Source organism: Rosa chinensis, chromosome 1 (assembly GCF_002994745.2).
Source record: "Rosa chinensis cultivar Old Blush chromosome 1, RchiOBHm-V2, whole genome shotgun sequence".
In the NCBI taxonomy this organism is placed as follows: Eukaryota; Viridiplantae; Streptophyta; class Magnoliopsida; order Rosales; family Rosaceae; genus Rosa; species Rosa chinensis.
Window position 1 is genome coordinate 51,902,889 of NC_037088.1, and position 25,764 is coordinate 51,928,652.

Below are 25,764 nucleotides of genomic sequence, written 5' to 3' on the forward strand. Positions count from 1 at the left end.
GGTACAGTTCCTAGGTTAGGATAGTACTGTCACAGATCACTGGCAAAACAAAGAGCTCTAGTGTCACATATCCAGGGAACTGGTTGTTTTCTTTTGATGGCATGCGCATATCTGTTTGTTTCTACACTAAAATTGCTGCTTAGAATGTTAAAAGTGGATTGGGGAAGTTAGTGGAATGGAGTTCATCCCCCCAATGACTAGCAAATATGTCAAGTGGCTGGAACCAATGTCAAGCTCTATATAAGAAGCAACAAGAGATGTAGCAGCACAAATTCAGGCAGAAAATAATAGGCAAAACATATACGCCATTCAAATCAACAACTAAATTCATTAAGTAGGGTTAAGATACAGGTCACCATGAATGAACATGGTAATGAAAACCATTCATATGCCTACAAAAAAATAGAGGATGATTCAAGATGCATCTCCATACATGATTGTCAAGCTTATTACATTGCTCATGAAAATGGAAAAGAGGGGTTCTTTAATTGTCACTTGTATCGATGAATCATATTGCCTCTATTTTTTACCCGTCATACCTGCAACCACCTGAAAAACATGCTCAGGTATCAATATATAGACAAAGAATGCAAGAAACATTAACTTGATTATGTTGAATGTGGTGAAACTATGAAATTGGTATTAACAGTCTAAAAAAGAAATAATCCTCTTCATTTTAAATATTGGTAGTTTGGGAAGTTTTCAAATAGTTGAGGCTAGAAAAACTACTTAATATTAAAACATATTTTCTCCTGATGTAGCTCATTAAGTTCTAGCCAGATACATTTAGTCCTCTATCTGAGGACCAGAAGTGAGTTCACCAGATCGAATCATGTAGACCAATTTTGAGGGAGAGAGCAAGTTGAGAGGATCCAAGAGTTATACAGTCCCTATCATTTTCATCAAAAATACTAGTGGCTGTTAAATAGTATATAACCAAACCACATTGACCTATCTTACACAAGGAAGCGTGTTGAGAATATCCAATAGTTCTACATCTTTCTGTTCCTATCCTTTTCAACTTAGCTGTAAGAGCACATAATCAAACCATGTCAACCTATTATAAGGTGAAGAATCCATAGGCTTCTGTGGGCAACAAACCTAACTATAGCATGATGAGCATGGAATATACCAGTCTCATAAAATTCATACTCCTTGGAACATGGTTCCATGAAGCAGCTCCGTAGTTATTTTCTTGAAGTAGGGGAATCATTAATTAGGAAAATAGGGTCTTTTCCATTTCCCTCATAATGGTTTACTCATCCTACTTATATAAACAAAGGCGGGGAAGAAAAAAGAACAAACAAGATAATAGATCCAAGTACTCCAATGTGCATAAATTGGTGAATTATATATAAAAATGAAAGTGCACTGCTACTCACATCACTTAAAGCAGGCTGAGGGACTTGCTTAGAAGCTTCAAAGGAATCTAACATTGGCCTCACTACAGCTGGAAGGAAGAGTCCTGAAAATTTAATGAACAATAACAGTCAGATGAAGACATGCAAAACTCATATGGACAAACTTGTATAAACTAAAGACATAGGAACCACCAGAAGAATTTTATTGGCCTCACTACATCTTTCTAAAGACATATGGACAAACTTGTATAAACTAAAGACATTGATCCCTCTCTCATAAGTCATAACACAATGGAATATAGTTTTCATCCTCGGAATATAACTGATGTAGAAGTGTCCACTTTTCCTAATAGGAAAACACAATTTTAATCTATTACAGAACATTTCTATGGTGAGAATGTACTAATTTTCTTAGCAATGTCACTTCTGTCAAACAAGTTCAAAACATAGTTAGTTACTCTTTAATATATACCAATCTGATAGTTGATCTAGGACGGCTCCCAAAAAGCGCAAGGAAAACCCAAGGACTCTCTCCAAAGAGAAAGTTAACCTCAGGACCACCCAAATGTTTTTCAAGCCTTTCGCTTTACTAAAGTCAAAAGTACTGAGTATAAATCTACAACTACTAGAAATTCCTTACTACAAAACCTATGGTCACCATAATCAGGTTTTAATCAACGCAAGCAAAATCCTGCTTGGATAATTAACATTGACCACCCAATCAGTCTAAGTCAAGAGAGGGAAGATTGATAACCTCACCATTTACATCATCACATGCAGGATGATCAACTATGTCAGTCATACCATCAAAATACCGATCCAAACACTCAAGCATGTAATTATCCACAAACCCAATATTCAAATGTACGGGTGGTAACAATGTTGGCTTTTCAGGAGCCTTCAAATTGTATTGCTCTTCTTCAGAATCTAGTGGCACAGGGCCTTCTCGTCCAGAAACCTCCAAAGTGGACTCTTCATCTGACTTTCTGAGTCCAAAATTTTGTGCAGCTGTACTAGAAATATCAAGCACAGATGAAGGTGATGGATGAGAAAACACACTTTTGGTGTCTTCATATGAAACAGTTTCAATAGCAGCATCAGCTGATAAATCCTGACTCTCTGATAAATGATTGCCTTGATAATTATGCTTGGTCTCACACATTCCCTTGGCCTTATCTGATAATTGCAACTTTTCAAGATTACTCTTAGTCTTTTGCAATAACTTTATGTTATCAAACTCAACCCTCTTTTTCTGATAAGCCATAGCAGCCTCCTCTGCAGTAGTATAAGTGCCAAGCCATAATCTAGTCTTTCGAAATGGATCTCGAATTTCTGCCACATACGTTCCCCATTTTCTACGCCGAACTCCCTTATATTTGGTAGCACATCTTCGAGTTTCCTTACTGTCATCGAAATCCATACTAGTACCAAACTTGGTGCCATAGGTATTGCAATTGAATGAAGTCTTTGCAGATGATTCACATGGGGTACCCCCCACCAAAATCTCTGAAACAATGCGCTTATTACGCACTGATCTATTTTTCTTAATATTATATTCCTCATCATCTTCACTCGAACAATCAGTGGCATAGGGATCATCATATATGATGCGAATTCTCTTGGTGGAACTTGTATTCTGGTCTTTGCTTGGTTGCTTCATCTTCAAATTCTCCCGTTTCATAAGAAGATTCAATCTTTTTGAGTTTTAAAGCCAAACACCTCTAACCCTTAGAAGAAAGAGCAAAAAAAGAAAACTATAGGAACATCCCAAAGAAGAAAAACCCGAGATGTCTTGCAAAATTCAGTTAGAAAACCAAAAACCTTAAAACACCAAAGTTCTAAAATTGAAAAAGAAGAGTGTTTCTCAAATAATATACTCTAGAAGAAAAACCCTTTTTTCTTTTGTGTTTTTTGTTTAACTTAGTGGTAAGGAAAAAGAAGGGAGCTTTGTCTGAGGCTCTGCCTGTGAGACAAGGATTGCATGCGGTAGCTAAAAATAGAAACAAGATGAGTTGTGTGTAAGAAAGAATGATGGGAGGTTCACATCCTCTATAGATTTCCATTCAACAGATCATGTCACCTTCCTGTTTTCTCAAGAAACCCCTATCTCAGTGCAAAGAAAGCTAAAAAGAAATAAATCAATGCGACAACACTGTTTTCTCGGCTTTATCTCAGTCTCCCAACTATGTATTCCTCAGTCTCAATCACTCTGTACTCCCAAGTACCCACCATCTGCATTCTTCATTACGATTATCAAATGAGCTTGCCAATCCTAGAGCTCATATTGCAATGTTGTTCCGGCCAAATAACCGTCTCATTACTCTCCTAGACCAAAGCTACCGAAACAAAACCAGAATCCAAAGCCTTAGATTTCTTGAGCCAGACAATTAAGCACAAAGGGCTAAATGGGTACTAGTACATCAATTTCACAGTCCCTATATAAAGAAAAGCGATGAACTTGGGCACAGAACCAAGACCCGCGTAGCTTCAACGAGCTGAAAAAGGTTAAAGATTAAGTCTTTATCACTAGATCGTTCAAAGAAAACAACACAGAGGCAAATTCATTATCTGGGTCCAATCTCATAATCAAAATCCCTAAAATATATATACACAAAGACTCGATCTTTATAAAATGCCATTGGAATCGTATATCAGTCTAATCCCAAGTCAAATAGGGTTTAATTACTGAAGAGCTCAATTAGAGAGAGAAAGAGATAAAGGGAGTACCAACGCCGGCGATGAGACAAGAAGCTGCGACGACAGGCTCTTGTACGACGAACATCTTAAGCTTCTCCATCACCCCCATCTCTGTTCTGTTCCTCTTTCTGTGTCTCTGTGTGTGTGTGAGAGAGAGTAGCTCTGGTTTTGTTTTGTCTTGTCTGCGTCTCTGAACTCGAAGCTGAAAAAGGATCTACTTTGATGGGCTTGGATTGAAACCAATTACAACCCGAACCCGACCCATATAATATATATGGCCAAATGATATATAGTGTGTTCTTTTTCTTTCTATTACTATCTCCACCTCGTCCGTCCATGATGCAACTGAAGTTTGACTTGAGACAGAGATACTACATAGTAAAGATTTATTTTACAATGTATTCAATATAGAGATAACCCAATTCCATGCATTGATAGTCTACCTTTGTTTGATCTTGAGCTAATCTAAGACTAATACGAAACTGATATGTTGCTAGAAGGTGGTTCACAATTGATATGCAGTTTCTGGAAGGTGGTGGTTCACAATTGATATGTCGAAACACTAGTATACCGCATAACTATACTTACATTTGGTAAACAATGTTCAAAATAAATGGGAGTTTGATTGCTTAGACACATCATTTGATAAAACAATTTTGATTCCGGTCTGTTTAGGCGGGGTGACATTATGAAACTCATACAATCAGACTTTAAGATACAAATGTGGAAACTTGTGCCATCACACTCAAGATACAAATGTTGAACCCCAATCAGAATTTACACAATCTAATCACATCATTTGCAGAAGCACAAGTACCTCGAAATTTAAACAGAAAAAAAAAAAAAAACTGAGAGAAATCTACTGGAATACACAGAGGAAGAGATTTACCAACACATTCCATTTTAAACCAATCAATACAAGAGCATAAAATGGTCAGAACTACTTAAAAAGCCTAGAAAGAAGGTAACATCCAACCCACAGTCCATCCCAGGAGCACGCCAGCACCAACGAGACCGAACCCCAGTGCAAGTGCAACGGCATACTTGGAAATGTCATATCCGGGGTTGACCCGCCTGCTTCGTTTACCTTTGGGAACCTTACGCCAGCTCTTGTGTGATTTTCGACGTCTGCTTGACATCCAAGGAAGGACCACCGGGAGAACAGTGGAGCCTGCCTGGTCCTTGTTCTTAATCTGGACATAAAGGGTTTCCAGCTGCAGCAATTGGAACCACTGCTTATAGGCAAAGAGCTGAGAAGCTTGTTTAAAGAAGAGCTTAAAAATATGCTCCTTCTCAGCACAAGCTTGCTTTGCTGCCTTCTCAGCTTCCCTTGCACGTGTTTGAGAATGGCACAGTGCTTCAATTAGCTGAGCTTTGGTAGGGTCACCCTCAGTAAGTTGTTGCAGATCTAAGAGATCCCTGTGTATTGTAACATAAGATTGCAAGTCACCATAAAACTTAAGACTGGGTATCATGTGTAAAATTACAAATAAACGTCAAAAGAGTTATGAAAGCTTGATTAACTCAATTTTGATAAGATTGTAGCATGCGAAATGACAATGTCAGGCAGAAAACATGTGTATACGGGAAGTAAGATGTGATTATTCAAGAAAGTTATCAATCTAGTAACTACCTGATTGATGTGTCAGAGTGCTCTTCATCAGCTGCATCTCCATTTTTTCCATGTGTTATCCCAGTATCAGCATATCCCTGTGGATGAGTAGTCATACTGGAAAAACCACTGGCTTGAGCCTTCCTGTCTAAAGATGTCCCCAATATTCCATCGCGGTCAGAAAACCCAATATGAGCAGCATATGGATGTCTCTTATGATACAGTTTCTGAGGTGGGGGAAGATCACAGTTCTCAATATGGTTAAGTGACTTTTGTGCAACCAAGGAGGCCAGTTCATCTCTATCAGTTGTCCGCCACCAAGGTTCAGTCCTCCCACCTCCCATCCAGGGATATTCTGGTTCACAAGACAACTCCTTGGACTGTTCTGAAACTGGGCAATCAATGGTATCCATCCCCATTTTTTCATATGTTTCCCTCATGTCCTTGTACTGAAGTTCCTGTATGTTCTCACCATATTCAGCGTCCACATCTTTCTTTTGGACTTCATAACCTGTCTTCATATCAGTAAATTTTCCTTTATGTTGGTCGAACTCACTGTTTTTGGATGTTTGTTCTACAAACCCAGCTCTCAGTGTTTCCATGTCAGCCTCCAACTCATTTAACTGTTCATAGGTTAAATCTTTTTGGTAGCCATAGTTAGGTTGCATTTGCAGCCACCATCTTGTGTCCGGGGGTAGATTGGAATATGAACGATTCCTATTAATAGGCATGAAGCCAACACCAGGATGATCTAATCCTTCTGTTGCAGTTGCAGGCCCAGCACCCACCTGCTTGGTTGTTGAAGATGAGGATTGACAATAAGCTAATTTGGGAGCTCTTTTTGCATCTTCTTGGACAAAGCAACGATTAGCTGTTCTCTGCCACACGGCCCTTGCTTCTGCTCCCGCCATCACCTTCTAATTGTGCCCATTTGACTGTAAAAAAGGAGAATATCCCAGATATTTCAACAAAAAAGAATATGAAAGGCCCACTACGGAGGGTAACAAAACAACATATGATGCAGAAGAATCTAAAACAGAGCTCTAAAATTCAAATCAACATGATGCAAGTTCAGAAGCTGAAAACAAAGCACTCTAATTGGCATTCCTTAGATGCGTCACAGATCCTGTTTCTCCTAATACCAACATATTTGATAACTCAACAATTCACTGATTTCACTTGGTTGAAATAACAAAATTCTAATTCTTAGACTAGATAGTTCTCAGATTGTTAAAACTCTATGGTGTCGATGGAAACCATCTAATAAGAAGCCCGAATATGTCTAAAATAGTCTCCTCTTAATTTTGTTTAACTTTTTAAATAATGTCAGGCAAACCATGGTCAATCCAGCTGCTTCCATTGGGGCTGCAATCATCTCTCAGAATGAGCTTCATTTAAACCACCAAATCTCCTTACAAGAAACGGAAACATGATTGAATTCCTAACTAAAAACTTCAAAGCATATTCCCATTTTCTGAATGAACTAAGAAACCCACTCAACACATCTATTTACACAGGTAGGCAATATGTCAGTAAAAACAGATAAAAATCAGAAATTCAAGAACATGCTCTTCCAACAACAAAAAGCCAATAATACTTGCAAGACTTTAAAATAAGCCAGACAAGTTCAAGATTGCTGAGAACCACCATTTCCACTCAAGGATTAAAGCTTGACCATTAGGTATATGCCTGTAGAAATGATATTAAAAAACAGAAATTTGGCACTACTCTAATGGGAAACAAACTAACTTGTGCTTGAGACAAACTTAAGTCATCAAATACCAAACCCCATACGACACAATTAAACAAATTAAATCCTTCCTTGAAATATCATTCATCAAACACTTTTCCCATAAGATACCCAAATGCAAATGCTTAAGGGATCTTATTTGACCTCAATAACCTCTAAAGCCACCACCAAGCAACAATTCTATAACCCTGCCAACACTAAGCACCAAATCACATTACAACCACTACAGAGGGTAAAAAAAAAAAAAAAAAAAAAAAAAAGCAATCAACCACAACAAAAATAAAACCCTCATAAACTCATATTCATTAACAATGATAGACAGCTTCTTTGGGTGCTAACACTAACATGAAAGTTGTCAGATAAGATTAAGAACACTATACAGAAACCCAAATTGATAAAAATTCTTCATTTCTAAACAAACCCAGATGAACAAACCTGATCAACAACCCATCAAAACACCCAAAATCAAAACTTGAACACCACCCACAAAAAAAAAAAAAAAAATATCCTAGACCCTCAAATTCAACAGAGAAAACAGACCTGAAGTAATGGTGAATTGGGTACTTGCTGGATCCGATGAGCTCAATTAAAGCAAGAACATACACACAAAAAAGGAACCGTTACAGTTCTGAAATCTAAGGGTGAGAAGGAACAAGAAGAAGAAGAAGAAGGAGACCCATGTCAGAAAAAAGGAGGAAGCTTTAGATTTTCAGTTATCATTTCTCTCTTAAAGCCACGCTTGCTCTGCAAGACTTGAGGATTTTCAGCAAGCAATTAAAACCTTCACAAACAAGCAAGCGACGCCGTTTTGAGATTGTAGTATCCGCCGTGTCGTTTTCACTAGGCTCCATGTTTCATCATTTGGGTTTTTGAATACTATATTACAAGCTTTAATCTCAGCGGTTTGGATTGGCGCCACGTTGGCAGATGTGGGAATCGTAGGGTGCTGGTGGATCCACGTAGGAAAAAGGATAGGATTGGGGTCACGGGTCAAGTGAGAAAATGATAGGTCCTAATCGGGCCAACCCGGGGACCCGGACCCAGTTTTCCGACTTCTCCTATGGAAAACTGTAGATATTAGATAAACACACTAGGATAAATACAAACAAAGAAAAATTGGCATCTATACTAGACTCCATGAATGAATGAAGCTCATGTGCAAATTGAAATTTGGGCGTGGAATAGAAAATGATAGAACTCACAAATTTTGGAGCATCCGTAAAAAAAGAGTTTCGACACATATTTCAAAACTCAATCTTACCTTAACAATTTTGTGTTTCTCAGTCACTCAACGCTTGTTATCCATATTTAAACTTATATTGATTGTTAAAATAAAACTCACGTTAAATCGAATTTAAATAAATGATACACCATCACATCAGCAGTAATGTATGAAAAAGTGGATTGTAATGCCGTAAGCTGTCAACTTTAGGCAGGTGGTCTATATTCTGGATCAGATGGGACTGCTATACTATGGGACACTATTTATTGCAAGAAAATGCCTTTTAAGCAGGATTGATAGGAACCTAAAAGACGAACTTTATGGCCACCTGAATCTAGTTTTCCAGTGTGTGCCCACTGCTTAGACTATAGTTAGGCATGAAATGCAAGTTTGTGATTGAAGAAATTCAAGTTCGGAAAGTCCCCATTGATGAAGTAAAATGGAAGCATTGAAGACTTATGGTAAAGGCTAAACAAGGATTTAGATTAGAGACCACAATGGTTAAACCCAGTGTGCATATGCCACATATACAGCTTCTATGCCACGCGTTTAGCTTGTGCTTTCTTCACTTTTACGAGCTGCCCACAGGTTCTGACTTTGGCTTGCACACCCAGGCCACAGACCATGGTTCATGACTTTCCCCACTTCCACACGCTTCTCTCTGGCCTTCTCTCTGTGGGCAGTAAACTTCGACAGTAAAAAGTGCAATACTATTGAGATATCTTATTGTCTAAACATGAAAGATGTGTATCTTGTGTAAATGTTCAAGACAAAGTCTAAACATGAAAGATGTTTTATCTTGTGTTAACGTTCAAGACAACGTTTGGTGTTAAAAGGGTCACGTAGTTTTTGTCATAACCACCATAAAAAATGACGATTAGAAAAGTTGAGACTGAGATTAAAGAGCTGGATCACCCTGGATGGACTATAACCGCACTCGAAAAAGAAATCCAAAATTCATTATATTTGAAGAAATTCGCTATACAGATCCTAATATACCAAAAGCTATGAAGTACTTTCAGAGAATCCAACATTTTACAGGTACAAATTTGTGATTTTCCCTCTCTTGGAATTATATACATTGTCTAAATAAGCGAACAAGAAAACTATAAAGGAAAGTTGGATACTCTTCCTGGTGCTTTAGCTCATCAAAGGAACTAGGAGGGCAGTAGAGGATTTAATCGCCGACAGTCAATCATACCTGCCTTCCAACAAAGTTGATTGATAAGATTTCTCTCTCCTAGATCACAGTAACAATCTGAAGAACAGAAGAAGCAATCACAATTTTTCCTATTGTATCGTACTGGCAAAAACCTTTTAAGCCAGGACATCTTTTTTGCTATCCAAAATAAGTAACAAGGTTCGGGGCCTCCAAGCAAGAATCTTTTTGGATACAAGCAGTAGGATTCTGACATGTCCACTGGGGTTATAATACAGATGCTGGAGACCATAAGAGTTGATCAATGCGGGATGTATCTCTCACTTCAACCTGAACTTGTGCTGTTTAACAAAATGTCTCACTTCCTTCAATCTTCTGGATACAAGCAGTAGGAATCTGAATTGTCCACCGCGTTTATAATATAATACATATGCCGGAGACCAGACATAGTTGACCAATATGGGATGCATCTCTCACTTTGTTCAAACTGAACTTGTTGTGCAGTTAACAAAATGCAATGCTTTCTGCAGTTGTACCATGCTTGAATGCAACTTGTGATCAACTTCATCATTTCTAATATTGGTGGTCTTTGAGGTGAACCAGCTTTACAGTTCCATCTCCACCACATGTAAGAAAACCTTGTGAAACAACTTTTATGTCGGTGACAGCAGCCTGTAAAATGTGGATGTGATATTGCTTTAGCACATGCAGCTACATAAACAGATATATGTGCTTCCAAGATAACAGATATTTCTTAGCAGATCTAACAAATAGTTATAAATTTTTAGGTGGAACTTGTAATTTAGCAAGATTAATGCAAAAACAGAAGACTTGCCTGAACTACTCCACCAAAACCTCGAGAGCTTGGTTGCAAAAATGTGTGCCTTTCATGCAATTTTGGCCAGTGATATACTAACTTAGCTCTCTTGGCATCCCAAAGCTTAACATCTCCATCTTTGCTTCCCGTTAAGAACAAACTGGTATTTGGAATTGTGGATATCTTGGTGACGCTCCCTTCACCCAGATTAATTGATCAGTAGTAGAACTAATAATTTGGACATAGAAATAATAAAACACGGTTAATTGCAGTAGGTTATACCTGAGTGAGCTTTTGGTATATACCACAGCATCCCATTCTGATTTTGTTCCCCAAATCTGTTACCATCCGCAGGATGATGATCAATATTTGATGATGTCTTCACAGCTTGTTCACCTTTATCAGTATGCCTGTGCCTTTTACTCCTTCCAGTAGCAATATACCGGAAGTCGTGAAGTCCAACATCACCACCTTTACCACCAGTCACAATAAGGGGTGAGATAGATCCACTTCCTATGTCATTATCGAAAACAGAAAGAGAGCGCGCCCCACCTTCACAAAAAAGGACGAGGTCAATATATACAAGAACAAACTTTTACTAACAGAGTAGAAACACTTGCAAAAGCAGAAAAGCAAATCTCCTAGAACTTGGCAGACCAGAATATTAGAGAGAGAGAGAGAGAGAGAGAGAGAGAGACCTTCATGACAAATAATGGAAGCTCGTGAGGTAGTAGGTGGAGCCAATGTATCCCATACGACCACATTAACACTACTGGAGCTATATCCTGCCACAGCAATGATTGATCCACTTGATGTAACATAAGCAACATCCCTGCAAAAGAAATCACAGTTGATTTATGACAAAACCTCAAAAAAAAAAAAAAAAATACACACACACACATAAATTGAAAATAATAACAATAAGATGATTGAAATTGAGTGTCACTAACCACAGGTCCACAAGGACAGCGAAATAGTGACACAGTCAAGATAAACAATTATACAAAGCCTAATGATGCAATTAATATTAAGCAAACAAGAACAGTCGAGCTAAGCAGTATAAGTTCACATTCACAAAATTCTGTTGAATAATAGGAACTAATCAGTTTCTAGTATGATCATAGAGTACAGACTAGGAGTAAAAATTACTGTAACTTTATCTTGGATGATTACAGATATTATCTATAGTCCCAAACCGAAACAAAGCTTGAAACAATTCCTGATGCATGACCGTCATTCCCGCAAAATCCCAAATACAAATAAGATGTAAAAGAAATTATTAGAACTTTGTCTCGAAATTAAAAGTTATATATTACGTACGATGCATGACTGTTAAAGCATAGAGATGATTCTGTAGGACGAATATTACTCCTTCCTCCCACCTCCAGCTGCCATGTGCATACAGTTCCATCTAAGGCAGCGGTAGCAAATCTGTGTCCACAGTGATCAAACTGCAAAGCAGATATCGATGCCAGAGCATAAGGTGGAGGGACATTTGCAGCAGGCAGAACTCCATAAGTTGCAGTAGCTTTGTCTTTGCCAAACTGCATTGATAAAAGTTCACATCAGCTATATGCCCTAAAAGTGACAATTAGCAATTAGCAAGGCATTTACAAAGTGAACTTTTGCTGCAGTTGTTATGTGTGTACACCAATACCACTGCATTCTTTATGGTGCATTGGGGAATAATAAGTCTGCACGCATGCAGGATAAATATATTGAAGGCCAATGGAAAAAACAAAAACGTCCCATGAATAATTTAAGTTCACCTTCAAGTCATGTACTCATGTTTAGTTCCTTGCTCCTAAACAAGTTTGTCAATAAGGGGAGAGATGAATCAAAAGTAAAGAGCTCATATATAAACTGTTTCCTGGGATGATTAGGATATCTTCGCAAACAAATCACAAACAAGGCTGCCAAAGAGCTACAGCAACCAACCAAAAAAACATGGTATACTTGGCGCCTAATCTAGCAAAATGCTATACTATCATGCAATTTAAATAATATGCACTAAAATTATGTAAAGACTAATAAAATTAGAAAACATTAGAATGATTTTTACTGTCAACGCTTCATACCTCCCATAAGTAAATGTGTGTATTGCTAGAACCAACCAAGAAGAAAGGTCTTGATGGGTGACTGGAAAAAACCCTTGTGTTTGCATTCTCAACAGTAGGTGGTGGATCAACAACTTCCTCAAAGTCCTCTCGAGTCTCCCAACCTAAACCAGACACACGCATTCCAGGATAACCTTGATTCCCAAATGCTCCTCCACCTCTCAAGTCTCTTGCTGACCTTGCCAAAGATCCTACACCAACAGTTGCTCCACCCAGTCCAACGTGTGTTCCTTGTTTGATTCCAAGACCAACACCAGGAGATACATATGTTGGAGCTGGCGTTGATTCAGAACCAGCCCACCCGTTCAGTGGCCAATCAGCCTCTGACCAGATATAGTCTGAATGATCTCTATCAGGCATATCATCTTTCCAATTAAAAAATATGATGCCCTGAATCAGAAAGAAGTTGACATTTATTGGTCTCTGCATGTGCTCCCCTAATGAAGGCCTAGGAAGTCATGGTGTAAAAAAAAAAAAAAAAATACTGGAGACCTAGCATAAAAAGTATACAAACAATGACAGTCATGGAGGTCAAACAATAATTTGGCATACATCCAGGCTCGTACTGTTTTTTAAATTCTTTTTCATGACCTAAATATTGGAGGATCATATTGTACTTTAGTGTACACCGCATGCTAATAGAATCAAACAATTGAGAGTAAAAGAATATAGAAGGTGGTAGGCTACTCAAAAATATTGAAAGAATTGTCACGAGATGGAATTTCAGTCCATGACTTACCTTTCGGTTGCTTGCAAGAGCAGCTTGTTTCTGATTAACAGAGTTGAGACACAATGCCTGAACCAGATAGAGAATTTCATTACGAAACAAAAACTAACAAAGCTCTAAAAATTCCGTTACAAAACCTAAACCCTAATTTAATATGAAGACCTTACGCTGCAGTGATCAATATATGATATATTATAAACTGCAAAACTTTAGGAGAAATTTGGAAGCTTACCTCCAAAAGCTCCCCATTTCTCTTGTATATTTCTTTTGGGTTCAGGAAAGGTGAGACCTCCTTTGTAGCGGTTGTATCTTTCTGCCATCCGCTAAGGAAAGAGTGGCCACTGCGAAATAGACTTCTAGAAGGTAATCCAGCTTCACTATTGGCAGAAGTACTCTTAGGCGTAAGTTCATGGTTATGAGTTTCCTCAGTCTCATCTACAGTTGTGACGCCTCTATATATGTTATTCCATCCTTTAGACGGTTTATGATCAAGGGAGTGAGACCAGTTTATTTTTTCCTGCGTGAAACTCTCAGATATTATTTTAGGATCTGCACAAATATCCCATAATATGTCAGATCCATGTTTTTCACCTATTGTCTCCAATTTGAGCATGTCCTGATTCAAATGCTGATTGAGGCCTCTGGTCTGAGACTGGTTATATTCTTCTAACCAAACAAGAGTCATTACATGCAACCCATTATCCATCTTATGCTGCAGATGTGATGCTAGACGCATCACATGATAAGAAGAAACATGTGCAAGAGTGGTCTTTAATAATTTAACCAAGGACAATGAAACCAACCCAATCACTTCTTCAGTTCTGTTGTCATCAGGACCCAAATTTTCAGAGCAAGGCACCGATGAGAAATGTTTTCCATCGGGAACACCAGAAATACAGCCTTCATCAAGTTTATAAGATAACATACCTATCTTATGTTTCATTAGTCTGGATATGTGTTGCCACAAACAAGCCCCTGTGATCTGCCATCTTTCATCTTCTGGAATTAAATGTGCTACATCTGTACCTTGAGAACCCTGAAGGCCTATGCATACATTATCAATCAAAGAATATTGGGTCACCGATTCTGCAATCTGAGGGAGGATTTTCTTCAGATCCATCAAATCAACTTCATAAGGTGTATGCCCATTGGTAAATGTGATCAGAAGTGGTTGCATTAATAGGAAGAGAACTTTTGAGTTTTTTTGAAGCCATGCACAAGCAAACTGTACATAATACTCAATCCAATCAATGATGATAAGGGGTTTCATGATGAGGTCTTCAGTAGATGAGACAGAAATAATTTGCAAAGCACTCCTTAAACTCCGAAGTGACAGGATAAGACCTTGAAAGTAATACTCCCAAGCGTTTGAGCTTGAAGATCCACTTTCACCAGACACATTGTTTTCTAAACAATCTGACTTCAGTTTAGAGCAAGTTATACTGCAGGCAGCAATAACGCGTGAAAATAAAAGAGAAGTTTCTCTGGTAGCCTTCAAAAGTTGCTTATGCATAAGAGGATGCAATAGGGATATAACTATTTGGCTTTTATTGAGATCTGGATCTTGAGAAGTATATGAATGTAATATTTCGTACCCAACAAACCATAGCCCACGATTGTACAGTGAGAGCAAGACCTGTAGAATTGACAAGTGGAAAATAAAAGGTCACTCCAGGACAATATCTAATCGTTGCATGTAAGATAAACTAATTAGACATCTTGATATCATAGCCTACGAATGTACCATGCTGATGAGATGAAAAGGAACCACTGAAAACTTCTGCTCCAAATGATGAAGTGCTGTGTATAATTTCTGGCGGAAACTCCCCAGAACTTTTACATGTTCATGATTCTCGCACTCATTTATATGTGAAATAGCTCTGGAAGGTGCAACAACAGTATCTGCCCAACTTGGATGCTCTCTTACCAATGTTGATAAGTATTGAAGTGCCAAATCTAATCTGGCAAGGAACTCCACACGGAATGCCACATTACTTGATAACCAATTTGAAGAATTCTTTGGAGAAGGATTCAGAATTCCATTTAGCTTCTCAAAATCCCCAATATCTGATACAGTCCCTAGATCTGTGTCTCCAAGAATGGTTGTGGGAGATGAAAGGTACTCCAAAGCTTCAAGCTTAAATAAGTATGAGATAGATTAATCACAGATCCTTATAAGAAAGGAATGCATAGCATTATTCATATAAATTAAAAATCAGGGATTTGTCCCATCCATAACCTATGTAACAAAATCTAGTTGCGCACAATGGGGGAGCAGGTGCAGGCTAAGATAAAAGCCATATATGGGCAGGACTTTTCCACCTTCTCTATGGATTCCTAGCACCCAGTCATTCAAGATATGCGAAATAGTATAGAGGAGCCTTTTTTGGGCAAGGATAATCATTCTCACAAAGGTCCATTATGTGAATTGGCAGGGAGGCTTCTTTTTCATTTAGCAATCTGATGTAACATATGGGACACATATGATACCCATGGTACTCATTTCAGATCAGTGTATATGTTCTGATAAAATTAAACAGACGAGAAACCAGGAAATAAGTGAAGTCAGTTTTCCCACAAGCACATTATGTAAGTTGATGAGTAGGCTTTCCCCATTTTGATAATCTCATGATGTAGCATATTGATACAGTATGAGACATAGTGTCTGACAACAGCTATAAATATCGTACTATTATCAATATATTCTGATTTAAGAAAAGAAACTTGTTTAGATGGGAAAGTCCTAGAGTTCATGGAATATCAATATACTAGATACAAAAACTTGTGCCTTATAAATTATCAGGGTCTTAACACTACATATTCTAACAGATACCAGATGAAAAATGCAAGGGTAAGGCAATAAGAAAGGCCAATTCTATAGAAATTTCAACCTCACTTAAAATCTACATTTAAATCCAGCATATATCATCCAATACAATTGCATGAACAAAAAAATATGTAAACTTACTGGAAGTCCACATCTCTTTAAGGCAGTGGCTGTCATGAATACTGCCCACCTACTCAGGATTGCAGTATTCCGCTCCCCTACAGCATTCCTCATGCTGTTCTTGGTTGCTAGCAATAGACAATAGAGACCAACATTTGGGTCTGAAAAAGCAACACCACTGGACAAAGTTGCATACGTCTCAGTTGCAGAATTTATCTGGAGTCCAAGCATGCTTATAAAAGATTGACAGTAGTTCTCTAGCTCCCACTGCAAATAAATGAGAGTCATCCATAAGGCATGAAACCTGAGAATGCAGGACTGTCTCACAGAAAGTGACCATGTCCTCCAAAAAAAAAAAAATACCTATGATTATTAAAAATAGGCACCTCCAGAAGGCTTGCTAACCAGGAGTCACCCCTCTCAATTGCAAATGGTAGTAGAGACTTTGAAATTAGGTGTCTCTCTAATGGTCCACCACGCCCTTCAGCAAGCCGGCAAATTACAACTGCAAGCTGTTCATCCCCAAGGTTCTTTGCACAAATACTGACAGCAGAAGAAGTATCACCTCCAAGCAGAAAGAAAGCAACAGCCAACTCCAGTTGATGCCTACCCATCAAGACATATGCGTTCTTCAAGGCAGCTGCCTTATTTTTCTCTTCCTATAAAAATAAAATGCACACACTAGTAAGATTGAATATTGATAAGAAAATGATGATTACCTCAACAGTCTACCCAGTTTTTCCAGTAAAACAAAGAAAGAATAAGAAGGCGGTGGTTGTTTTGGGGAGGGGAGCGAGAGATCAGGCTGGCATCAATAAAGACAAGAAAAGTTGGGGGAGAGGGGGGGGGGGGGGGGTTCAGAAAGAAAGTGAAGTTATGCCTCCTTTAGAACTGTTTTCTGTATATTCTTATAAAATATCAATGTATTACCAGTCAGTAACTTTATAAGCACCTGAAAATTGCGTGAAAGAAATGTGACTAAGGGCTTGTCCTTCTCATCCTTGCTGATTTTGAAAAGTCCGGTCAGAACTTGAATTCTATTCAGTGCAATATATAGCAATGCACAATCCTTAGGATCCCTCCTCTTCAGATATTGCAACCTTGCTAGTTTCTCCATCTACAGTGAAATGAAAGTGTTAATGCTGTCTTTAAAAAAATAAAAAATAAAAACAAAACCGAAAAACAAAGTTTTCTAAATTGCTTATATCATGGAAGAGAATTTGAATTACTGCATTGTATGTCATAAATGACGAGGATGAGTAAAGAATATTCGATATCATAAACATAATGATACATTGGTAACCAAATTAACTTCCTTTCTAACCTTACAGCTCATTGATTATGCAAAACCAAATTTGTTTTTTCCTTGATAACCTTGTCAAAATCATGTATAAATATCCTACCAAAAATGAATGGATAGAGAAAATTTCACCAGCAGTAATTATGGATTACTTGTACTTCCTAACACATATATGCCTTTCTGAGCCTGATAGAAACCAAAATCATTCGGGAAATTTGAAGGGAAAGAACCAACTTCTCTGGTGATGTAAAAAGGTAGAGGAGCCATTTCCTTATTTTGTGCATGATGTAGTAATATCAAAAACAGAAGGAATTATTACCCTTGAACGCAATTGTGCTGTATTTGTAAACCAAAATCCTACACCTAAATTCCGCATTTCTTGCCAAGACGGTTCATTGGGTAGGAAAGATCCAAACAAATTTTCCTGGCAATCAGAGTGGTAGGCCCATCCAATCAACTTAGAGTCCACAACCAATTCCTCCACGGATACTGATCTACCAAACTTCCGGACAAAATGTAGTTGCTGAAACCTCAATGCAATCCAGAACCTAAAAAGAAGGAGCATTTGGAGGATAAATGGGTATATATTATATACAAACATGAAATAAAAAATAAAATGTTAGAATCACTCATAAGTCTTAAGAATAACGATATAAATGTGAACTTTTAAAAAATATGAATAATGATCTGACCATATTTTTTAGAAGGAAATTATATAAATACATTTAAGATAGTAATGAGGAAATAGTTCATATAAATATGTTAACTAAACAACAATTCATTGGAGAGCCCAGACTTTCAAAGGTTACAGTTTGATAACATAACAAAGATATATTCACTACAAAGTTTATCAAAATATCGAATATTTATGATTTTTAAGTCTGTAACCACCTGCTGAATATAAACCATAGCATTAAAACCTAAAGCAAGCAACAGGGCAAGCCCAATTCTTTTCCAAAGTGAGTGATGTTATAATACAAGCTTTTGATGGTTAACCTACCATTGAACCTCTTTTCAACCATTGGAAAATCTCATCAAACTTTCTAATGTGCATCCTATACAGACGAGAAAGAACAACTAAGCAGACCATTACACCCACTCCAGCAACACAAAACTAGGAACGAATTGAATTCAGGATTCAACTCAGTTATTCCAGTAAGTAGAATTTCCAGGAATTTTATCTAAAGAGAAAGAATAGGGCAATTGGCGGGGTAAGGTTGGCATAAGTTTATGGAATTATTTTGTTGTTGGCTGCTTTTTGAATGGTGTTGTAAAAAGAAATTAATAGGAGCTTCGACAATAAAAATAGGAATTTTGTCTTTGGACAGGGTTACAGATATACCATTTTATTCTGTTTATGCAAAGGGGTCCAGGCTGTTGTTACTTATAATACACTTTAATTGTGTCAATATAATGCAATATGCTGTCTACTAGGTTATTAGTCATTGTTTTCAGTGTACAGATGGTCTACTGCAAATGTACCTTTTACTTAAACTCTAAAGCTCTCATTCTCATCAAGGCAAAAAGAAAAAATACAAAAATCAATTAGTCACCAGTAGGAAGTACCTCTGTCCAGGTTCATCGAGACTTTCATACGCAGAACCAGAGTTTGAATTAGTCATTTCATTGAGAAGATCAAAGATAGCAAGAATCTGCATCCTCTCAATGTTGGTTATAGCTGCTAATTCATACTTCTCCAGATGCTCAACAAAGTCAACAAGTCCATATTTTGTTGAAGATGAACTGAACAAATTATTGGAAGCATACGAGTCGTATGTAAACTGACCAGAGTCTCTCTGCAACTGAGAAGATGAAGTGACTGCATCACCACTCCATTGAAATCCTTTATCGTTTGAATCTATTGAGATAATCCCATCAAGAAAAGTTGACAACAAAATCTGTGGAACGAAAATGCTCGACTTTGAAGGGTAATGCTTGCTCCCAGAAGAAGACTCAGAAGAGAGAAAATCATTGAGATGCCTCAATGCAATATACGCGCGCTTCCAATTTCCTAAACACATTACAGATATCATGCTTTATTAACCTCGGTAATTATATGCACACTTAAACAACAAGCGTTGAAAAAGCTCCAAACAGGATTTTTATGATGTAAAAGGCAACACAAACTACCACTAGGGAGACAAAATTGTACACACACAGATGGAACATTTTAACCATTATTTACCACTCCGTTGAACTTCTGAATTTGAAAATGATATGCTATTTCATCAAAAAAGTAAAGGGCTGAATTCTAATACCTGAATAGATATTCATAAAGAGGGCCTCTGGGTGGTAAACTGGCAGAGATCCACTTAAATTCTCCACCACTTCAAGCATTGTCCATAAACCTAGCTTGGTACCCCAAGCACAATCCAATTGAGACCTTGCTACAAACAAGCTGCTCAATAGATAGTCCTTTTTCAAATCAGTCTTGAATGGTGTACCAGACTTGCAGTCTCTTCTACTCTCGTCAAGTAATGTTTTATCAAATTGTTGAAGTTCACAATCAAAGAAAATTGAACTAGTGTCTTCTTTCATTCCACCTGCAGAACCCATGCAATTTTTTGCCATGTCATTTGACTGACCATTAGCAAGATGTTTCTTATCTACAAGGAACAACCACTGACTATTTACACAAAAGTAACTCTTATGAACAAAGACAGCTGTTGCTCTGGGTCCCCAAAAGAAGTCACAAATGGGAGGGAAAGTATGAGTAGAGGCAATGCAGACCCAGATGTTCTTTTTCACTGATTTTTCAGGGTTTAACAAAGTTTGACCACCACAACGCTCAAGAGAATATACTCGAAACTGATTCAGCATGCAAACTCCCAGTAGTAACTGACCATTTCCCAAAGGTAGCCAATTCAAAGCAACAAGTTCTTGATCAAAGGATATTGTATCTTCTAACACAAATGACCCTGCACCTGCAAGATGTATAGGATCCCATATCTGAAGAGTGCCAACTGTATTTGAAGAAAAATCCTTGCAGATGGTTGCAATCTTCCTACCACATTCAGACAAGCATACAGTGCTAATAGGGCCTTTATGTGCCACAAACATACCCACAAGTTCCCATGGAATGTTAGGAGTTGATAGTTTAGCAATTCTACTCCTCCACAATTTCAAAGAACCATCAGAGCAGCCTGTTGCCATTAAATAAGCAGGACAACTAGAGCATTGATCAATAGTAGGACCCAAATTTTTTTCTATACGCATCAAACTACCCTGACAGACCACAGCAAAACTTGTAACCTCATCATGGATGTATGGATCAGGTATCTGCGATGAGCAAGCGTTTACTTTTAGACAATATCTTACATTGGTGAAAGTACCTTCAAATCCCCACATACTTTCAGGACCATTTCCCGTCTCAAAATCACAGTCACAGTAGCTTCTGGATAAATCAAAAGTATGTAAAGTGATTTCCCATGAAAGAGCTTGAAACCCATTCATCCAGACACCCAAAAGCATAAATTTACTACATCTTAGAGTTTCATGACAAGTCGGAGGCAAAGGAATTGTAGAGATACTGTTGGGCCCATCCTCATAAGGACCATGACCTGTAAAAGGTATAGTGCATAAGTAGTGACATTCTATAATTTCTTCCTCATCCTGATGAATTTTTACAACAAAGCAATCAATTCCTCCAGCATGTCCCATAAGAAGAACAGCTACTTCATTTAGTATTGCCGGTGCCCACCTCACGCTTGTATACCTGGAAGATGAACTTTGAGTTGCAAGCTTCCCACAGATATCCCATGTTGGCACTAGTGTTGGACGGCCCAAAATATAGTTGGAAATGGTAGAGAAAAACCAAAAAAGAAGCAATCCATCAGAATCTAAGGAGACAGCAAGTTCAACCTCACAACTATAAGGATGTACTGCTACTTGTAAGATTCTTCCAGCATGACCATCCAAATTCAAGATCCCATCAGCTGAGCATGATAAAGTGTTCTCCATACCAGGTTTATTGAGGGTAAGATCCTCTACATTATTTGAAGATTGAGTATACAACAGTGACCAAACCAATGAATTGCAAGGTAACAACTGAATCAAAGAGCAGACCACTGGTGGACCAGACATGCAGTTCCTCAAGATCACAACTTTATTAAGTGGTATTCTATCATTATAATTTGAAAGTCCAGTCCTATGAACATGTCCCCCTTCCAGGACTTGTAGTTCTTGTGTCTTCCATAATGTAACCCGGGGAAATCTTACTGGGGACACATCATCGAGACAGTGTACAGCCCAAAACTTCACTAGCATTCCAGGACCGAACCCAATTAACCACTCACAATTACCGAGCTGGTCATGTTCATAACCGTTTGCAGAGAATAATTTTTTAGCCCCCGCACTAGCTTTGTTTAGACCCCCAGTTTCTATGGCCCACGTCACATAAATATCAATTCCCAGAATCCCATTCAGTGCCTGGTTTATCTCGATTACAGCGGCTACAGAAAATGACCACCTCATGGTTTTGTGATCATTAATGTCCTTAGCAACTTTTCTTGCCCGTCCGTCATCAACCTCGCACCATAACCTGACAGTTCCATCTAAGCAACTAGTGAGTAGCACATGCCTTGATGGATGTTTTGCATCTCTGCTTAAAGGTTTTCCAGTTAATGGCCTCCATTGAATCATTGAGACAGGAAGAGGATGTCGCAGCTCAGATTTAACAAACTCAGATTTGCCATCTCGCTGGCTTACTAGCACACATTTGCTAGCCTCCTTAGTCAACAATCCTTCAATCAGCCATTTACTCTGATAAGCAGCAGTTGCAAAAGGTCCTTCAACAGACCAAGTTGCAGAGACCAAACTCTGGGGTTGGTCTGCTTTAAACTTCCAAGCAATTTCCCATGACCTACCACTTCTTCTCCACAGAACAACCTCAACGCCACTGGCAATTATTCCATCCCCTGAGCCCGTCCATCCAATTGCCTCCACCTTTGCAGAGTTGACAAGCACTGCATTCTGGCTCCAACAAAAAGAACCTGAATATGAGTAAAAAGACTTGAAACTTAAGACAACCAAACCACATTGTAAACAAAAGAATCCACATGCAAAGCCTATTCAACATTCCTACTGCCTATCAACAGCCAATACTAATCAGTTTGCGCCAAAATGAATGCACAAAACCACAACCAATTTGTAATTGAATGCTGATCCTCACCAACCAAAACAAAACAACAGCATTTCGCCATAACATTTAACCTCAATTTCTTAGCAACCAAAACAGAAAGCATAAAAACTGTTTGCAGCAAATATTTACAAACCCACTGCGCTACACACTCATTGAACTCTACTATCAATTCAAAAGCTTAACATTTCGCCTCATTCGAATATCACTTTCTATACGAATTAGCCACCTCATTACTACTATAAACACAAAGTCATGTTGCCAATTCAATATCTCAACATTCAACCTCAAATTCTCTCTCTCAATTTTTCTTAGCTACCAAAACAGAAAGCTTTAAACTTTTCGCCCAAAATAGCTACACAATCTTCCGATTCAAACTTAACATTTCACCGCATTATCTTACTCGGTTTTCTCAGTAACCAAAACCAAAAGAAAGTAAAGAACCTACCTTTGGAGCTCGCCGAATCATGCGAGAACACCCAAACGCAATTCTCAGCCGCGGCCGCAACCTCACCGAGAGACGGCACTGCCGGCGACCAAGCCACGGCTCTGACGGCCGAGGAGGGGTCGCCGGAGAGCTCGAAAACCTGCCGGAAAATGGGACCGATCACGGTTTCGTTTTCGGAGAGGGGGGAAGGGAAGTGGGAGATGACGAGGAGGGAGGACGCGCCGTAGGAGACCCATGAGAGGTCGAGGAAGTCCGGGAGCCAGTCGATGGCGGATCCGGGCGGGTCGGATCGGTTAGGGGCGGAAGGGGTCGGGTCGGATCTAAGGATCTGGAGAGGAAGATGGGGAGTGGGGTCCATGGTGGAGAGAGTCCGGAATGGTGAGTTTGAGTTGGAGGAAGTAGATGATAGGTGGGTGTGTCCGAGTCTACCATGGATGTGACACTGTGAGTGAAAAATAGCAGGGAGGAAGAAGGTAGGATGGAAACGACGTCGGAGGGAGTTAATATGATTATATGGAGGTAAATTATTATTATTTTTCACTTTCTGGCATGGGTTTGAAAAACGAGCCGGTTCTACAGTATTATTTGGTCTGGTGGTAAAAATTTAATCATTAAAAAATGAGTGGAATGTCTTGAGTTTGATTCTAGTAGTTGCTTATTAGTGCGAAATTAGCTTTTCCATTGTGGTTTATAAAGAATTAAGGGATTCGTATCAATTTTACTTATGAGTCGTAAAATCACAATGGATGAATTTTTAGTTCAGAGTGATGTTACATGTCAAGTATTATTGTCATTCAACAATAGTACAAACTATTGAAGTAAAGCCATCCCCAATTTAAAGATTTTAGTTAATAATCTACGACGGAGCTAATCTGCTTAGAAACAAACTTCTAGATGGAGTCATTATGTTTTGCGGAGTTTGTGCGTCTTCTGGGACCTAGGTCCAAATCTGCTTATAAAGTGAACTTTTGCAACAGTTGTTATATGTTTGTACTTAAAGCCTATTGCAATCTTTATGCATGGTGCAGTGAACAAATATTTTGCACAGTCGCGCAAGATAAAGGTCGATGCAAATTGTCATGTTACCATGAAAACAGTAGTAAGGAGTTCAAAGTTGAAGTGTTCCCTGAGATGATTAGGATGTCTTCATAAACAAATCAGATACATAACTGCCCTTAGCAACAAATTTGAAGAACTAATTTTGCTTCAAATGGGAGGAGCCAGAAGTGAATTGCATGAGAGGGAAGTTTCTGTGGTAGCCTTCAAAGGGGCTTAAGCATAGATGATACAAATGTAAGATACCTCAACTTAAAAGAAAACAGAAAGTTATGGACCTAACAAGTATTGCAGGCAATCTCTAACATGAGGTAGTGAGAGCTGAGATATTATGAAAGCAGATAAAAGAAAACACACACAATTTGGCCTGGTCAAACTTTTTTAATCGATTTCATACATTTCTAGTTGCAAATGTTACAAACAAAGATGAGGAGAATAGTAGTATACATATAAATGCAACTGATTATAAAAACCACAGTACATTTTCTTGCCACAATTCTTCTAAAAGTTCGGAACTTTACCTAGAGGACACTGGGTTCAAGCTAGATGCTCTTTCCACCCAGCATCCATCTCTTTACATTTTCTATCTATCTAAAAGTTCGGAACTTTATCTATAGGACGCTGCGTTTGAGCCAGATGCTCTTTCCACCCAGCATCCACCTCTTTACACATCCACCTTTTTACATTTCTTATCTACCTGATTGCGATTTATACACACTATAGATGACCATTAATTTTTCTAGTTAATTAGTTTCCTCCAATATTTTAATTTCATAACAACAACCTATACATTACAGAAAACTAATCTAAGAATTTGTTGAGAGTTCGACTCGATACACTATCTTTTATCCAAATGCCTTTATATACATTTGTGTGAACTGACCTTTATATAAATTCATTTCATGTAAATAAAGTTGTAATGACATGAAAGATTGATTTCTAATTAATGTTGTACATGCACTAGGTGTGATTGTTATTGTTATCAGACCAAAAAGTCGGATTCATTTCTAACTCATGTCAATCTCACTCTTTTTGCATGTATTTAATTCTCGCCTGCGCGCAGCCTGCATTATGGAATGCAATTTCTGTGCAAGTTTGGCTTGCACAAGTGTGCAGGAGGTACGTAGTATCTATTAAAATTTGTAAGGGCAACATTCTGCTTCTATCTAGTATCAACTGCCTTGCGGAACAAGCTAAGATCATGGGAGAAGCTCGCTCTGATGAATTATAATTAGTGTGATGATCGATGCTCTTTCTACTCTATTTATTGTGCTTTAATTCATTCAAAATTTTCAACATGCAAGAGTACAAGAACACGGAAGTCTATGCATGCATGCCCTTGATATCACGAAGCCGAATGCATCAATTACTTGGGTGCATAGTCATGAACCCAAATGCATGTGTCATTCTTTTT

General features: G+C 38.3%; 3 protein-coding genes across 5 annotated transcripts; all 3 read right to left on the bottom strand.

The window, feature by feature from the left end:
* Positions 1-285: 285 nt before the first annotated feature.
* Positions 286-4,248, bottom strand: LOC112182040 (ethylene-responsive transcription factor CRF6). 3 transcript variants are annotated; one of them, XM_040517455.1, is made up of 4 exons: positions 4,089-4,248; positions 2,121-3,856; positions 1,383-1,465; positions 286-539 (listed from the first exon to the last, which is right to left on the bottom strand). In XM_040517455.1, the coding sequence occupies exons 2-4, from the start codon at positions 3,040-3,042 to the stop codon at positions 534-536; spliced, it is 1,011 nt and encodes a 336-aa protein (XP_040373389.1). In that variant the 5' UTR covers positions 3,043-3,856; positions 4,089-4,248; the 3' UTR covers positions 286-533. The 3 variants fall into 3 exon arrangements, with proteins under 3 accessions (XP_040373389.1, XP_024176237.1, XP_024176238.1); XM_024320469.2 differs by having other exon boundaries at positions 286-549; positions 4,089-4,247; XM_024320470.2 differs by lacking the exon at positions 2,121-3,856 and having other exon boundaries at positions 286-549.
* Positions 4,249-4,817: 569 nt separating this feature from the next.
* Positions 4,818-8,194, bottom strand: LOC112182043. Its single transcript, XM_040517441.1, has 3 exons — positions 7,961-8,194; positions 5,692-6,607; positions 4,818-5,477 (listed from the first exon to the last, which is right to left on the bottom strand). The coding sequence occupies exons 2-3, from the start codon at positions 6,579-6,581 to the stop codon at positions 5,012-5,014; spliced, it is 1,356 nt and encodes a 451-aa protein (XP_040373375.1). The 5' UTR covers positions 6,582-6,607; positions 7,961-8,194; the 3' UTR covers positions 4,818-5,011.
* A 1,384-nt stretch (positions 8,195-9,578) lies between these two features.
* On the bottom strand, positions 9,579-23,464 carry LOC112182042. Its single transcript, XM_024320471.2, has 16 exons — positions 23,295-23,464; positions 19,968-22,680; positions 19,276-19,720; positions 18,029-18,257; positions 17,362-17,526; positions 16,796-17,068; positions 16,431-16,676; positions 15,207-15,599; positions 13,695-15,098; positions 13,475-13,531; positions 12,697-13,125; positions 11,939-12,162; positions 11,317-11,450; positions 10,901-11,170; positions 10,637-10,815; positions 9,579-10,473 (listed from the first exon to the last, which is right to left on the bottom strand). Exons 1-16 carry the CDS (start codon positions 23,313-23,315, stop codon positions 10,375-10,377), a joined length of 7,281 nt encoding a protein of 2,426 aa, XP_024176239.1. The 5' UTR covers positions 23,316-23,464; the 3' UTR covers positions 9,579-10,374.
* Between the last annotated feature and the right edge of the window lie 2,300 nt (positions 23,465-25,764).

Excerpts from the sequence above, each read along its gene's own strand:
- LOC112182043 (XM_040517441.1), bottom strand. The coding sequence starts at position 6,581 with ATGGCGGGAGCAGAAGCAAGGGCCGTGTGGCAGAGAACAGCTAATCGT. Across the intron at positions 5,478-5,691 it reads CACTCTGACACATCAATCAG|GGATCTCTTAGATCTGCAAC; the intron begins GTAGTTACTAGA and ends TACAATACACAG.
- LOC112182042 (XM_024320471.2), bottom strand. The coding sequence starts at position 23,315 with ATGATTCGGCGAGCTCCAAAG. Across the intron at positions 13,532-13,694 it reads GAAATGGGGAGCTTTTGGAG|GCATTGTGTCTCAACTCTGT; the intron begins GTAAGCTTCCAA and ends TATCTGGTTCAG. Across the intron at positions 12,163-12,696 it reads CACACATTTACTTATGGGAG|TTTGGCAAAGACAAAGCTAC; the intron begins GTATGAAGCGTT and ends TTATCAATGCAG.
- LOC112182040 (XM_024320469.2), bottom strand. The coding sequence starts at position 3,042 with ATGAAACGGGAGAATTTGAAGATGAAGCAACCAAGCAAAGACCAGAAT. Across the intron at positions 1,466-2,120 it reads TGCATGTGATGATGTAAATG|GACTCTTCCTTCCAGCTGTA; the intron begins GTGAGGTTATCA and ends TTAAATTTTCAG. Across the intron at positions 550-1,382 it reads CTCAGCCTGCTTTAAGTGAT|GTGGTTGCAGGTATGACGGG; the intron begins GTGAGTAGCAGT and ends CATGTTTTTCAG.